The sequence below is a fragment of the Protopterus annectens genome, chromosome 2.part1, assembly GCF_019279795.1.
Source record: "Protopterus annectens isolate FY-2018-M chromosome 2.part1, PAN1.0, whole genome shotgun sequence".
Classification (NCBI taxonomy): domain Eukaryota; kingdom Metazoa; phylum Chordata; order Ceratodontiformes; family Protopteridae; genus Protopterus; species Protopterus annectens.
Window position 1 is genome coordinate 322025264 of NC_056729.1, and position 16759 is coordinate 322042022.

The following is a 16759-nucleotide window of genomic DNA, read 5'->3' on the forward strand; positions in this document are numbered from 1 at the left end:
AAAGTATCACATATAATTCCCCTCCACAAAGGCGGACCCTCCACAGAACTAACCAATTACCGTCCCATAGCTATTCTCTCTCCACTCTCCAAAATACTAGAGAGATGCATACACTCTCAGGTCTCAGACTACCTCCTTACTAACAACCTCCTTTCCAATACTCAGCATGGTTTCCGACCAAACCATAGCACCACCACTGCCTTACTATCCTTTACTAACACTATCCTTCAGCATAAAAACAATGGCTATCTCTCCTCTGCTACTTTCCTAGACCTATCTAAAGCATTTGACATGGTCCCACACAAACAACTTATCTCTGTCCTCAATAACCTATCCTTCTCACAATCGGTCACCAACTGGTTTCAGAGTTACCTGTCTGACCGCCAACAATCCGTTGTATAGCAGAATGACATATCTCCCCAACTACCTGTCTCCATAGGGGTTCCCCAAGGATCCATCCTTGGACCCCTACTCTTCTCTGTTTACACCAATAATCTAGCCTCTGCCACCAAACATGGCACACTCATACAATACGCAGACGACTCGACCATCATCTGCTCATCCCAGTCCCTACCAAAACTGCAAAAAGTCACACAGGAAGCCTTTTCCTCTGTTGAAACATGGTTATCCGATGCCCAATTAATACTCAACCCAAACAAAACTAAACTACTCCTCTTCCAACCCACCAAACACCAAACATACTCAAAACAACTCTCACTTTAACATCACGGCAAAAGATAACACCACTATATACCCAACTGAACACACCAAATTGCTAGGAGTGGAAATAGACAATAAACTAAAATTTGACATTCACATATCCATGACTATAAAAAAAGTCCACAAAAAACTAGGAGCGTTATACAGAAATAAGCAATTTCTCACCAAAGCAGCAAAGATTTCAATAGCAAATTCCCACCTTATCTCCACCCTACTTTATGCCTCTCCAATATATACCAACCTAAGGCAATGTGATCTAAACAAGCTAGAGACCTGCTACAACAAAATCGCCAAATTCGCCACGGGGGCATCCTACCATGGTCACCACTGTCTCTCACTTGCTGAACTGGGCTGGCTTGAACTCCCTCACCTCCTTCAGTGGTATCAACTCTCACTCGCCCACAAACTAGTAAACCATCCACTAAATGTCCCATCCCTCCAGAATCTACTCCAACCCTATCGCACCACCAGACCACTAAGATCCAGCAGCAAAAATCACTTGCAGATCACTAAAGCCAATAACTCTGCTGGTGAAGCACTATTCTCTTGCGCCATAGCCAAATTATGGAACTCACTCCCAACCACAATTACCTCCATACCATCATGCACCCACTTCAAAACTTTACTAAAAGTGCAACTAAAAACATGCTGGCTATGCCCTTGCAACTCCCACTCTAATATCATCCACCCCATCCAACCACTACCTTTCTTTCCACTCCACTAACTACCTTGATTATAGCAAGCTCAGATGCTCATAAGCCAGTACTTATTATACAGCACAAACTTCTTCTTCTTGTAACATTTGTTAATGTCTGGTATGCACTTCACAGATAAAGATTCTAGTTGTCTACTGGTGTACTATGTTCTTCATCTGTAAATATGGTGTAAGTAATTGCTATGCAAATTGTTAATCACTATGTAATCCAATGTATATACTGTCTGTTTATTTTAACTGTGGAGCTTTTCTCCCCGGGCCTCCGCTGAAAATGGACCTACGTCTAGTCGGACACTCCCGGTCAACAAATTTAAATAAATAAATAAAAATAAATAAATAATCACTTTCGGAACTCAGGAGATAGTGTTACACATGCACCATCACTTTCAGAACTCCAGAGATGACCTTCGTAATGCATAGCAAACAGTCTGATTACCTGCTCCAAAAGATCTGCATATGTTTTTACTTCTAATGTTCTGCCCTACTATAATCTTACAATCTTTGTAGAGCAGAACATTAGAAGTAAAAACATATGCGGATCATCTTTCGGAGCAGGAACCAAGATCAAACTACTTGCTGTAAATTATGGAGGTCATCTGAAACAAAAATGTAAACATGTCTAGCATTTCATTTAGATTTATTAGCTGGCAAACAACTTGTTCGCTGGCGTAACTTACATTTAGCACACAAATAACGGAAAAATAAGAAAATAAGAAAAACACTACCTGTGGTAAAGACAACGCACTCAGAAGGAAACCTCCCTTTTCTCCCATTCAGCTAGAACAAGGATGGCAAAAAATCGGGGCGCACTTTGCACCCATAGCCACACCTGTTTTTTGCCTGAAGTATTCACCCTCAAAACATACAAAATTGTTGGTAAGCACCATTACAACCAGGTCCGCCAGTAAGTTAATCCTGGTTTGGTCCAAAAAGTCACTCCATGTCAGGATTTGTTTCATTTACCATTTTTACAACAGGCTAAAGTTGCAGTCCAGATATTTTATTTTTAACTTTTAACTGTTTTAACATTTTTACTATTTATTTATTAAATATTTTATTCTTCATATTACATAATTTGACATGTCAGAAAATTATGTAATGATTGACTTTAAGATGTGGTGTTATTTAAATAGAACTTAAAGATGTTTTCACTGACTCTGATGATGCCTTAATATTTTATCAGGCGAAAGCGCTTAGTCTGTGAAATTTCTATGTTAATTTATTTTATATTTTAATAGTGTGGATACATTAAAGTGAGCGCTTTTTCTTTACCACAGGCAGTGGTTTTCTTATTTTTTCGTTATTTGTGTTTTAAGTTGTCTGTGTGGTCATTTGGAGCAGCATAACTTACATTTGAACCTGGTGCTCTACAGGCTGTACAACGAATGGACAAATTCAAATGATTGCTAAGGGCAACAAGCTGCATCTAACCAGAAAATCTGTTTTATTTTGAATCTTTATTTAATTAAAGTGTGTAACTGCTGACTACAATCAGTTCTGATGTGTGCGTGAGCGCACGAGCGCTGTCGAAGAAAAGTGAGATGTCAGTCTTTAGACTTTTGTCAAGGTGATACTTCCCATTTAAGTTTAAATTATGTAACACAGTTTATAGTTAACCAAACACAATATTAAAAAGTTCTACATCCACCCTTTTAAGAAAGTGTTATAACGTACTGTAATAATGTTCTCATGCAATTTACCTACAGATTGTTATAGACATGCTACACAGAATAAGGAATGGAAGGATAAGGACGTCCTGCTAGCATACTGAAGTCATTTGTAGATTTTCATGGTAATCAAAATATCAGAAAATTAATTCCCTGCAACACACACTAGGTGGAATGCAGTATTGTAATAAAGTAGCAGATGGTTCTGTCAAATATCAATTTACTGATGACACATAATAAGGACAAATTTTAAATATTGCGCTTATAATCTTAGAAAGTTGCTAGAATAAAAGGTCTTCTGTTACCATGCATTTTCTGAAGGCTAAGAAGTCTGAAACTCAAATGCCTATCATTATTTAGTGAATTCAGTCCTCTCTGACCTGCCAAAACATGTAGAAAATCACAAATTTTATGAGCAACAGACCACAAATATGAGGCAAAAATCTGGACATTGTGTGAAAATCAGGACAGTTTAGAGGTACACATACACACACACACACACACACACACACACACACACACACACACACACACACACACACACACACACACAGCATGCATCACCCCAAGTCAGGGATACTTTTACCTATTTAGAACTAAGGGTTACCACCTTTTCATATGCCCAAAGTGGAATACTTTTTATTCACAGGTGGAATCCATAGAATCAGTAGTCACTGCACCTGTAAGGTAAGCAGTATCTGACTACATGGGATAAAATGGTGCTAAACAGAAGGGGAAGTTACTACCTTGCAGTTCAGTATTACTCAGTGGATTGAAATTACACCCTGTCCTCATGTACAACAAAGGCAGGCTCTCAGATAATTAGGCAGATACATAGTTTTTAAGTACATTTTCACACTTCCTTACAGAAGTTTCCCTTCTACCGCATGTGGTGATTATGCACATCTTTTTTTTTGGAGTGTTTTTGCTGTTGAAAGGAGCAGATTTGGACTTCAGCACAGGAAACAAATTTGTCAATCCACTAACTGTGCAATGGGCGTTTAAATGCCCCTCCCCTCCTGAAGAAAACTTAACAAACCACTAATCCATCTGTGTAGACAGAACACCAGAGCAGATAGTAAACTTACAAGGAGTGCAACTCACTCTTTCCATCAGTTTTGCTGCTGAAAAGAAAATGGGAGATGGAGTAGTTTCTGGACAACTTCTATGGTGAAGAGAGACTGAGGTAGGAGAATATGATTCAAAAAAGTGGGTGAAGGATATCTCTACAACTGCAGGCCTGTAAATCCAAGATCTTACAGAGGTAGAGATACTAAGAACTGAGGTCAGTCCAGTGATGAACTACACCACCACCACACGTACTTGCCAAATGCTGAGAAGGCATGCATGTCAAATGTGTGGTCTAAGTTCACTGATAGTGAGGATTTCTTTAAAAGAGGGATGGAGAAGCAGCATTCCCAAAGGAAATGCCTGATCAGGCAGAACTGGGCCTCAATTCTACCTTACATCATAAACAAGGGGCAGAATGCCTAAGAATCTTTATGGTAAGGGTAAGGCTCAAGTATACAAACATCTGAAACATCAAGAAAAAAAATTGCAAACAACTAGTACAGGTAGCACAAAAAAATTGAAAACTATTTTCACTTTGAAAACCAAATGGAGGAATTCTTAGCAGCTAAAAGACCCCTGCAGGTCCGGCTAGTAGACTGCAAAGTCATGAGAGAAAATCCTTGGACCAAGCCATGAGGCAAAGGCAAATGTTGCCCAAATAATGGGGACATACCTAACCAAGGCTGGAGGAGGATCCTGTACCACTATATGTCTGCAAGCCAAAATCTGCATCCCAGTCACCAACCAAAAGCTGATGAAACAAATGAGATTAATCTTGTTCCTTCAAAAATAGACCCTTGGAGAGTACACAATAAAGCTAAGCGACAGCCAGGTTTACGAAATTTATTAAAAGTAATTACATCAATTAGAGTGCTTGGATGCACACTATTTATTCTTTGTATTAGAAAAGGTGAGAAAGTTTGAAAGGGGTGGCTTATGGGAAGAAGGAATTGAATATAGAGAGCTTTGGTGGCAAGTAGCTTTGGAAGCCAACAAATGGCCAGGGCTCAATGATTGTATCTCAATAGCCCCCCTTCTTAAATTAAGAGCTGCTAAATTATAAGGTTTTAGAACATGAACTAATAGTTTTTAGGGTATTACTTTATATATTTACTATTCTTTATTCTTGTTCATTTATGTTAAAAATGATTTTTTTAAATAGGAGAATGAGGTTTTAAGAAACAGTTTGTAATATATTTAACAACTTAATTTTATTTTCACATACATTTATTTCTTGTAGTCATTTTGCATTTGGCCTAAGAATTTTTTGTCTGTTTTAGTCTCTTTCACAAGATTTTTAGACAAATGATTTATAGTAGATGTTTTTAGAATGTTTTTATACAATTACTGTCTTTCACCACAAGGTGGTGCTACAATCAAGTTTGTATAAGGTTGTATCATTTTATGATTATTTCAACATGTATTTATTTTTTATAGTACTCAATTATAATAACATTTGTAAGCAATTTCATATTATTTCTTTTTCTTAGATGTCTTAAACAGTCTTTTTATACATGAACTTTGTTTTTAATATACATACATGCTTTATTTCTACTGTTTTTTTAAGTGTTCCTGTCATACTTAATTGGAAGTCTTTGATTGGATCCTTTTAATTTGAAAGTATTTAAATAATCATTGGAGATAAACCAGCCCACATCTGAAGAAGTTACAAAACGAAAACACATTTGTGTTGTTGAGCATTAATGTGTTTAGTGGAGTGAATACTTTTAATAAATTTTGTAAACCCGGCTGTCGCTTAGCTTTATTGTGTACCCTCCAAGAGTCTATTTTTGAAGTTACTAGTGTTTTCTTGGACCTCTTGGAACTTTTTTTGGATTAATCTTGGTCCCCAAATTCCAAAGTGGATTCAGTGAGAATACCAGAAGAAATGTACAAGAACATGTAAAGGAACATCCAAAGCCACAAAAGGTAGAAAAGACCACCCTAAAAAAAACAACCTCAACCCCTCTCCTTCTTTACACGCTGGCCAAGCAGGAGAACAGAGGATCATAATCATCCTGCAGGTGGAGGAGATGAACTCTGCAATAGTCCATGTCAAGGGAGTTAGTCTAGATACGGTCTCTGGAGCTACAACTCCAGAAGAGGACTGGAAGGACACTTCCAAATGGTTGCCAGAAGACTCTCAGTCATTGGAATGAGAGTTGTTTAGATAGTGAAGTTTGAAGCCATAAGAAGACATGAGATAAAAAAAAACAATCTCTGCAAAGAAACACAAAAAGTGTTTCTTTGCATGGTATGGTACCACATTACAGGCTGTATATAGAGCTAAAACAGGAAAAATTCCTGGGCAATGTTATACTCCTTGATCAGAAGGGCTAACAGCCCTGCCCTCAACTTCCATTGTTAACAACATGCCTCTAACCCAACACACTGAGCAGCTCTCCACTGACAATGTCATGAAAGGCAGTGGAAAAGAAAAGTTACCAAGGACAGCAAGGGAGTGCCCTTAAATCTATGGAGGTTTTAGACAAGGGCCTGACACAAGGGGAGGTTCAAAACATATGGAGGGTGTACTGCCATTGATTCTTCAAAGACCACTGCAACACCAACATCTAAAAGTGGGGAATAGTGTTCTGAAGAATACGGCTACAACCTTGCCCAAAGGATGCAATCAGATCTTAACATAGGCCTCAAATGATACTTACATCCTGCCTGTCAAATCAAGACTTCACGGGCCATCTCAAAGGGTAGGGGAAACTGGCGAGGAGAACACAGCTCCAGACATAAAATGGCAACAAACTGAACAGGAGGACATGAAAAACACAGCAATCCTACTGGACTGTAACAGAGAAGGGATGCCCCATATGGAAGTCCTGTGGGATTCTGCAAACAGGATTACAAGCTGCCAGTAATCCCACTAGGGTCATACAGGGGTGGTACTCCCTCCAGACTTCAGCTACACAGGTCAAACACATGGAAAAGCTCTAGAGTCTGAGAGACTCAAAGAAGAACTCCTTGTTTGAAGTGATGACAAGAACAAACCAGAGGGAACCACTGTAAAGACTCCCAATATTAAGTTGCAAAAGTTTCCCAAGGAGTTACTACCATCCAGGTCCCATGTAAAATCAGAGAGAAATGGGACCCAAAAGAGAAAATGAAAGCTGAACCCAAGTACAGGATGAAAAAAAACACCCTCTTCTAGTGAGTAGGGGGCTGATCTTTACCCTCTTCCTGAAATGGTGCAGCCTGTACTTTTCTATGACCCATACAGTGCAAGCCTGTCCCAGAGATTCCATCAAGGTGGAAACACCCGTGAAGGAAATGAGACAGAAAGAGGACCTACGCCTGTCCTAAATGCTCCACCAAGGTGGAACCACCCATAAAGGAAATGAGAGTGAAAAAGGACCAGATAACATTGGGGAGAGTAAGAGCAGCCCAGAATGAATTATGTTGTCCCCCAATGGATGGGTCTCCCAGCTGGAGTGAGCCATCATAGCCAACTGCCTCCCAGTGTTAGCTCAGAGTGGAATTCAATTTGCAAAGAAAGAATGATAAGGGCAATCACTAGGGGTTTCCAATCAACAGAGAAGTGCAAACTATCAAAGGACATTTGCATTTGATTGTGTAACAACAAGGTCTCCCTTTTTTGGAAGATGAGTTGAGTGGGGCCCAGTTTCTTCTTAAGAAATTTAGGAACCAGAGCCTAAGGGACTTTGTCTAAAGGGAATGACAGAATACAGTAAATCAGTCTGTTGTCAAAGAATTATGACTTAGACATGCTACCATGTGCTGGCACAATTCTCAGCCAATAGTACTAGTCACAGCCACCACACAATCTACACTCTAGAAAGCGAGTTAGAAACCAACTGCACAGTCACCATCAGGGTTTGACACAGCTTTTCCCTCAGCCCAGACTATGGGAGATCTGTAAGTTTTCTCAACAACGATTCTTCTAAGAAGGACTGGAATCTGGGCAGATGAGGTCTACAGTTAAGGGCTCTAAGCACCACCACGGCAGAGGAGTGCACTTGCTTTCCACATCTGCCTAAAGTTCCAAACTAGATGCCAAGTAGCAGGGAAAAATAAGCTGTAGACCCTAGGACTACTGATTGCTCACAGAGATATCACAAAGGAGTCAACTCTAAAACGTGCAGACAGTATATCACTTCAGTTGGCCATAGGCTTACAGGAAAAATCAGCCTTCTTTGGGAACAACAGTACAAAAGTGTGACTAACTCCAGACTTCCAAGACACTGATTTTAAAGATTTTCTCCAAGGGAAGACTAGATCCAATGGCTCTTTAGCCTGAAGGATGCTCAAGGGAGGACTAGATGGAGACCAAAAGATGGTCAGCCTCATAAGCCATAAGGGATTGTAAATCAGACCATTTGGGGGATGGCTTTAGCACTCAGTGGGCTTACTGTCTCTCTCTGTTTCAGGGAACACATCATTGTCAAGCTTCTAGGGGAAGATTAATAAGGAGGAGGGCAATTCATGGTCTCCAACAACCCTAAAAAAGGATCATGTGAAAGCTGGCTGCAAAGTGTGATAAACAAGCACCAAATGTTAGGCAGACTAAAGCCCGAATGTGACTATACACATGACAGACAGGACATGTAAGTGGTACAGGCCTGCAATGGCATTACATTGAACTCTCTAAGGATGAGCTCTTGTGTCCATGACTCAGGTTCCCACCAGTAATCAAACAAGTATCTGCTCGACTGGAGTCTATGTATTAGTCTTACCTGGTGGCTCCTTAGGTAGAATCAACAAACTCTGCTGGGCCAGGGAGACGTCCCTAGAAAAGCTGTCTCAGCCACAAGAACCACTATATATGAGCAGTTGATATGAAGGGCAAGACCCAAAAATCAGACTTGATGGATCCAAGCCTAAGATGTTTATCCCAGCAATGGTTGGTGTAAGCACAGTAGGAAATCCCCAGAATTTGGGCATATGCCTCTTTCAGGCCTCTGGTACACTGTAACTATGAAGCACTAGAAGAAGCTCAAGTCACACTAACCTTGAATAAGATCCAGCACACTGAATAACACGATGACAAGCAAAGTATGGACTTACCTCTTGGATAGTTATATCTTAACCAGTCCTCCTACTATGCCTACAGTAAAGAAATTTTAGAGTTCTCCCTTGGCAAGAGAGAGAGAGAGACCTTCCCACCAGTTCCAAACGGAGCTTTCTTATATCAATTGTTTCACCTTTTAGATGAGCTTCCATATATCACAAATAATTTAATGAAAAAAGGCAAAAGAACACACTAACCTTAAGACAGCAAGAATCAAGAGTGAAACCACAATAGCAACAGAAATGATCAGTTGAGTATAGGAGTACAGCAAAAAGGTGAAGTCATTGTGTTATGTCATCACATGCATCAGAATTGGCATTTGTCTTCTCCTGAGCAAGACAGCTTAACAGAAAAAGATGTCAAATTCTGACTGCTAGAAAGGATGAATCTAAAGATACAACATATGAAAAAAGATCTTCAATGTCAAATCTTTGGAGATATCTATCTATCATATATATATATATATATATATATATATATATATATATATATATTAATATTATATGTATATAATATTCTGCAGAGTGAGCATGAAAGAAATCCAAGTGATTTTTCTGACCCAGACATTTATCTCTAAGTAGCAAACTACTGGTAATAATTATTCTGAAAGCCTGGTTATTTCTACAGCTGGCCTCCTAGACTCCAGATCCACAACCTGACTGCTGCATATGTGCATACAAATTGCAAAAAAAGCCAAACTTAAACTAATTCCTTAGAACTGGCTTGTTTTACTTTTGGGGTTTCTGCTGGGGCAACTGCCATACATCTCCTAGTCTAGGGAAGTTGATACCAAGGTGCAGTGGCAAAGCAAATATGTCCTTTTAATCAGTAGAACTTTTTTAACATAAGCTTAAAGTACTCCTGGTTTTGCTTCACAGACTGCATGGGGGGGGGGGTCACTGCATCATGACTGGACTCCCAGTGTGTGTCAATGAATTTAAGGTGTTCTGCAATTACAACATAGTTCACAATCAGGCTCACTTAAGATGAATTTCCCCACAAAGGACTGGTGAGAATCCGGATTCACTGCTGTGAAAAAGTGTTGGAAGTCTGGGTTTCCACACTGGTTCAACAAACTCTTTTCTTTTTGGTTCAGCAAAATCTTGGTGTTAAAATAGAAGCAGTACAAAAAAAAAGAACCATAATGTTGTCATGAACTAGGCAACTAACCACAGGATTCTACTCTGATATGTGGTACGTAAAGACATGGAAAGCTAAGAAAAGACATTCACAGAGTTTGCCTATGTTTAGAACAGGGGAATGTTTTTAAAATATGGGGAAGGGTGGCAGCATACATCTCAACCTGGAAACATCAAAAATCTGGACAAAGCCCCAGGAAAAGTAGGTACAACTGGCCAAAAATCAGGGTACTGATTAGCATAAAATCTACATCTATAATCATGTAACCCCACCCACTCCAGTGGTATTGTAGGATACCAACATGAAAATGAAGTCACTAAATAATACATAATAGCAGACATTTGAATTTCAGACTTCATATCCCTCAGAAAATACATAATAATGCAAAATATGTTACCCTAGCAACTGAGTTTACAGGAACAATATTTCAAATCTGTCCTTATTTTGCGCCTTTGTCTCACCATTCAGTTTACAGGAACAATATTTAAAATCTGTCCTTATTTTGGGCTTTTGTCTAACCATTATTTTTGGCTTTGTTTGAATAGATTCTTGCTGTGAGAGATTGAGAGCTATGTCTTAAAGAATTAATCTGCTGATAAGTGGCAGAAAAGGCATCTAGAATATCCAAGTTAGTGTGACTTGATACACTGGGGTAAGCACTTTTTCAAACACCCCAAATCAGATATTTCTTGCCAAAATACATTGGTATTTTGTAGTACAACCTACAATTTTGATTCATGAACAGGACTTATTTCACTGTATTAGCAAATTCACATTCATTGCTGCCAAATTTTAGATACAAATAAAATCTTGTTCTGTTTACAGTGCCATAGTAATTTATAGTGAGAGTCAGAACATGGTTGATTTTCTGCTAAAAATACCAGGACACCTGGATGGCTGCCATTTTGCTAATTTTTTTCATCCAAGAACACAACTGCTTAAATCTGTGGTTTTCAGATGAAAAAACAACGTTTGGATATTCTATAAAGATAAATATTGTCTGTCTCTTCTTAAAAACAGAAGTTGCTAGCACCAGCTGATCCAGAAAATACATTATTGTATTGCTTTTATACAGAATACCAGAACAGTTCTGTCCTTCGCAAAGACTGCAAACCAAATAATAATCCAATTTCAATCTTCTTTAACATTACATAGGTTTCAGAACATGTTCACGGTGTAAACACTGTCAACAGCAAATACTTTATTGACAAAATAAGCATGCAGAATTTCTCAGATCATCACTTAATCTCTTATGTTTGCATTACTTTTTAACAGATGTATTTAACCAATTATGGAAAAATGTTTTATTTTCAGCACTGTGCATGTCTCGATTTTACATTTCTTTCACTATTTTTTTATATCTTATGTTGCTTGAATTTTAATTACTTAGAAGCTTTCCATTTTGTTTTCTCTCTTTTACTTACTTTTTGTGATACTATTTTGTATTTTAGTGGATGGATATACTATCCTACTGCACACGAGCTGTTATCACACCTGCTATAGCAGGTTGCAGACACAGCAGCGACCTGTAATACATGTGCCATGTGCAAATATTTTTATTAGCCCTGCTCATATCCAAGAATTTGCCCTCATTTGGTCATGGTGAAAGCACAGCTGTTCGTCCACATGTAATAATAAAAAATTCTGTAAACTCACGACACACTTTATGTACTGTGACTCAAGTTATTAAACATATTTTTTAATCCTACAAGGATAAAAGTAGTTTACTTTATTTTCATATTTTTAAAGCAACATAAATACATAAAACCCAATACGTTTGAATAATCACCTGTACCCCATACCTTTCTTTAACTCTACTGGAACAAATGCACTTCCTCTGTCCTGGACTTCCTGATACACTTGTGAATCTGATTGGTCTTTGTCTCGTGTAGTATAAACAGTTACAGAAATAAGGTTAAGTAACAGTTAAAATAAAAAAAAAAAAAAAAAACTTTTAACAAGTGCACCTGTAAATTGCACTCCTTTCTTGTGCACAGAACTGAATGTAAAGTGCTAGAATTTTGCATTTTTTTTCTTCATTTCTACCCACAATAGCTTTGTTTTTCAAATAAGCTAACATGCTCCTCCCATTATGGAAACTTCATAATTCAAATAAAAATGGATTTGGTTTGCGTTATGTGTATACAACTTGTTGATCAATGGTTATTGAAACCACACTCCTCAAATGTCTCCAATTTGTGCTCTAATTATGCCACGTGTCTCACATGTCTAACAGTTCCCAGGAACATCTCTGATTTTTGGCTTAAATTCTGAATCTGCTCGTTCCCTCTTGAAGTCTGGGATTTTGTCACATAACAGGTAATGATAACCACATGATACTAATTTACAATTATTGTGGTTTTACTCTAAACAAAATGGTTTAACACAAATATTATTAGTCTATCAACTTCCTAACCGAATACCATGAGTGTCTAAAAAAAAGTCCCTCCCTATTTCTTTTTTTTATATTGCCCTGAATTTTTGATGCAAAAGATCAAGAGCTTCAGCTATGTTTACTATAATATATGATTTTGTGTACAGATATATTGAGGATTGCAGTCAATGAATACTAACAGTGTCTTATTCTGCTAACTAAGATCTACTTGTATTTAAAGTATCCAAGGTCTGGAGACGTTGTTCCTGATTACTTCTGGATTTTTCCCAAGTGTTGAGATTAAGAGGTAAAACTGAAATTTACTGGGTAGAAAAAAACTAAGTGTTCAGTGTAATAATAACAGTGCGTCTAATCCCATACAAATATCACCAGATAGTCAGACTACTTTATTATACTTACTAAGCAATGATAGCTCTTTTATCTATAATTTTTCACTTCCTGCAGCTGCTAAAACCCCACTGATGTTCCAATTACCTAGGGGACAGAGACTGCCAGCTTAGAGTTCTAGCACAGCAGTATAAAATATATCCAAATGTGTTGCATGACTCGAGCTGGCACATGCCGTTCTCTCTTACAGGCAGTCAGGCATGGTCTCATAATGCTGATGATGTCATGCACGTCCCTACATGTTGACGACATTGCAGAATAAGCAGGATACGCAGGCAATGCGCGATGACATCAGCATTATCGAAAAAATTGTAAATGAAAAAGAAAACATGATTTGAAGGGACCACTTAGGAATTCATGGCACCCCATTATTTTAGCCTCAAAACTGTGATATTCCGAGGAATTCGATACAGTTGAGAGGTATGGGTGGCAGCATACCCTCTAGCTCATCAATGAATTTAAACTCTCTTTACAGTTCAGGACATTACACAGTCCTCGACTACAAAGAATCTCAAAACAGAAAGAACAGTCAAAGACAGACACAGTTCAAAAGTCTGAGGTAAAAAGGAAAAAAAAATCATACAAGCTTGAGGTGCATCTGCAGCTGCAGTACTAGTCTGCCAGGTATAATACCTTAAACATGTTTAGGTGACCTGTGTGGTCATTAACAACATACATGCTGTGGTATAAGAAACTGCTGAGATCATGAGAAAAACTGTTCAAGTATTTTAGTAACAATAGGACATATGTCATTTATAAGACAGGATACACACCTTAACATGTAACATGAGCAGGCCACTCGTGTTAACTTGATCTTAGTGTCAAACAACATTCTAATGATAAGCAGTTAAGAGTTCTGATACAGCCCTGTATTCGGTCATCAGTGAACTGGAGCAAGGTACAGTATCAGTGAATAACTCAAAAGTCAAACATGAAAAAAAATAAATAAATAACAGACATTCAAAATCTGCATAATTAAGCAATAAAAAAAATAACATTGTTTTAGCTGCTCTGCTGTTATGATGTACCCTATTAAAAACACACTGCTGTTTGTTTTTTTAATGCTTCTGCCCCCCCTGTATCATTCTATGGCATCTTGCCAGTACCCTACATTCATTACCAGGTCTACCAGCTTCTCTTTTTCCCCCTTGACATCTTCCAATATTAGCTGGGGCCAGCTTGGACCTGAGGGTGTCTTGCTGTTACTCTCAGCAGGAGGTTATTATTTTGCCCAGCCTCCAGGGACAGACGTGCCCATGCCTCCTTGTCAGTGCCTCAGATGCACCAACCACTAATCGAACCTGGACCATAGTCAGTGCTTTATCTGTCTATGCCACACAGCTGGACAAACACACTGTTAATAAGTCAGTAAAAATGCTGTTAAACTGAGCAAGGTGTTTATCAACAAAGACATCTGCATCTCTATTATAATCAACAAGAAAAATGCTGTCTCCCAAGCTGCTAAAAAGGCTATCTGGAGAAGCAAAAGATGAGTAACTGTATATATATATATATATATATATATATATATTTATGTTTTGAATACAGAATGTGATTTGTTTTCCAAAGTAATGCAGACTAGCAACTTGGTTCTGTTTACAAACCATAAGTTTATGGCAGAATATTTTGAAACCTAATGCTCAACTGCTACAGGAAAAACGTGCAACAAAAACATCCATGAGTCAAAAGAAACTGAAATAGCATACAGAAAAATAATGAAAAATAACATCAAAATGTGTGTCTTTTGAGTAGTGAGGAAATTTAGGAGCCCAGTTTGACTTAAGAAGTTGATACATGTTTATGTCAATATAACCAGAGATAAAAAGTAACATAAAATGCCATTACTGGACTGTGCCTTGATTTTCTGTTACTGTATCAATACAATGCATTCTTGCCATGCAGAAGACATATCTAAAGAGAAAACATCATATGCACTTTTTTATAATATAAAACATGCATAATCACTTGAGAAGTTCCTAAAGAGTAAATTATTATTTGCAATCAAACACCAATTTTACAAGATTACTTATGCACTTTAGAGTGTGAAAGCAACTAAGCTACACAATGTGAAACAGCTTTTCTTAAATGTAAAGAACTGATGGCAGTCTTCCTCATTTCTCTAGTAACGTGACACCACTAAAGAATTCACTTAATATCATGTTGATACTCTAGGACTGTTCTAACGTGTCACTCCTCCAGCTGCTATGTGTAACTTACTCGTCTGAAGAATTTCAGACATACACTGCTTAAGTTCTCTGCGTCTATGCTGCCTGTATGTTGCCTCACTATATTTAGAGGCCCTACAAGCCCTAGACCAAGTTACAGTGCTGGTTTTACTACTGCATGCAGTTTCTACTTCATTATAGAAGGCAGACATTGTTTATTTTACATATATCATTGACATTTCAATTATATGAAGTAACATCTTGGAGTATGAGTAAACTATTGTAAACTTCCATACCACCTTCCTAAGAAATTAGCATGGCTAAAAGACAGCATTAATTATTTAGGACAGTGGTCGTTCCTTTTACCACACAATAAATAGCACAAAGACTATCAGTTTTTTCCTATTTATTTCATTTTAAACAGAAAAGGCTTTGTACCGGCAAGTATTTCAAGTGAGTTGTATCCAAGAATCCTATCCCACAAAAGCAAAAGCTGGTCAGTCGCTAGATAGCCAGAGAAAGCTCGTACCATCCACTTAAAGGATATGCGAAGTCTAAATAAAATGAAAAGAAAAAACACTAATGAGTTTACTAGGGAGATCAGTAACTAACTTATAAACTCTATCTATAAATGCAACAATGCATACATTGAACTTAAAGCAAACTTGCTGATTAATTCTGAGATCTCCAGCAGCAAGCACTAAACAAGCAGTCATATACACCAATCTCTACTAAATAAAACATGTATTTGTTCCCCTGCACTTCTGCATATAAACAGTAGTGTATTTTTCTAAGCCACTATTTTTTAATATCAAGACATTTAGTACATTTTCAAAACTGCATAGTAAGTGCTATATGGATTACAATATAGTAACTGGCAAGCACCAGAGAATATATAATCATATACCCACATCCAGACAATGAATATGCATCTTTCAGTAAATCTACACTTTAGCCATCTCCAATGCACAGAAGAATAAAGCCCTGAGTAAAACTCAGGTGAAAGCCCTGAGTAAAACTCAGGTGAACCACATTAGATTAGTGGCTCAAGCACCTGCAAGAGCTTGCCAGTAAAAAGAGGAATGATAAAGCACTGTCTCATTTCTTCCAGGGAAAGGGTGGGGGGTGTGCAAGAAGCATGTCATCTCACAAGCTCTGGTGATGATACTGAGGCCATGAAAGAAAAGTCATTGCTGCAGTACATGAGCTGGCAAAGAGGGACATGCTACCATTTAAGTGGAGGTGGCTCCCTTGCAGATTCTCTGCATATTCACTTCATATCTGTTACATATTTACCCTTAAACAGTTCCAAGCACATGATTACAGCATCACATGTAAATCACATGCCAGGCAGCCATCCATGCATGTTAGTGGGAGTATGAATTGAACAAAACTCTCAATGTGGGGCATTTCTCTGCTCCTCATCCCAGTTTTGGATGGAAGTTATAGCCTGAATGA

At 38.1% G+C, this 16759-nt stretch overlaps 1 protein-coding gene across 1 annotated transcript in view; it reads right to left on the minus strand.

Moving 5' to 3' along the window:
• TBC1D19 (TBC1 domain family member 19) overlaps positions 1-16759 on the minus strand; it is a 2958314-nt gene that overhangs the window by 127360 nt on the left and 2814195 nt on the right. The window contains exon 19 of the mRNA XM_044062152.1: positions 15740-15855. Coding sequence (XP_043918087.1) covers positions 15740-15855 — 116 coding nt within the window. The remainder of the gene's footprint in view (positions 1-15739; positions 15856-16759) is intronic.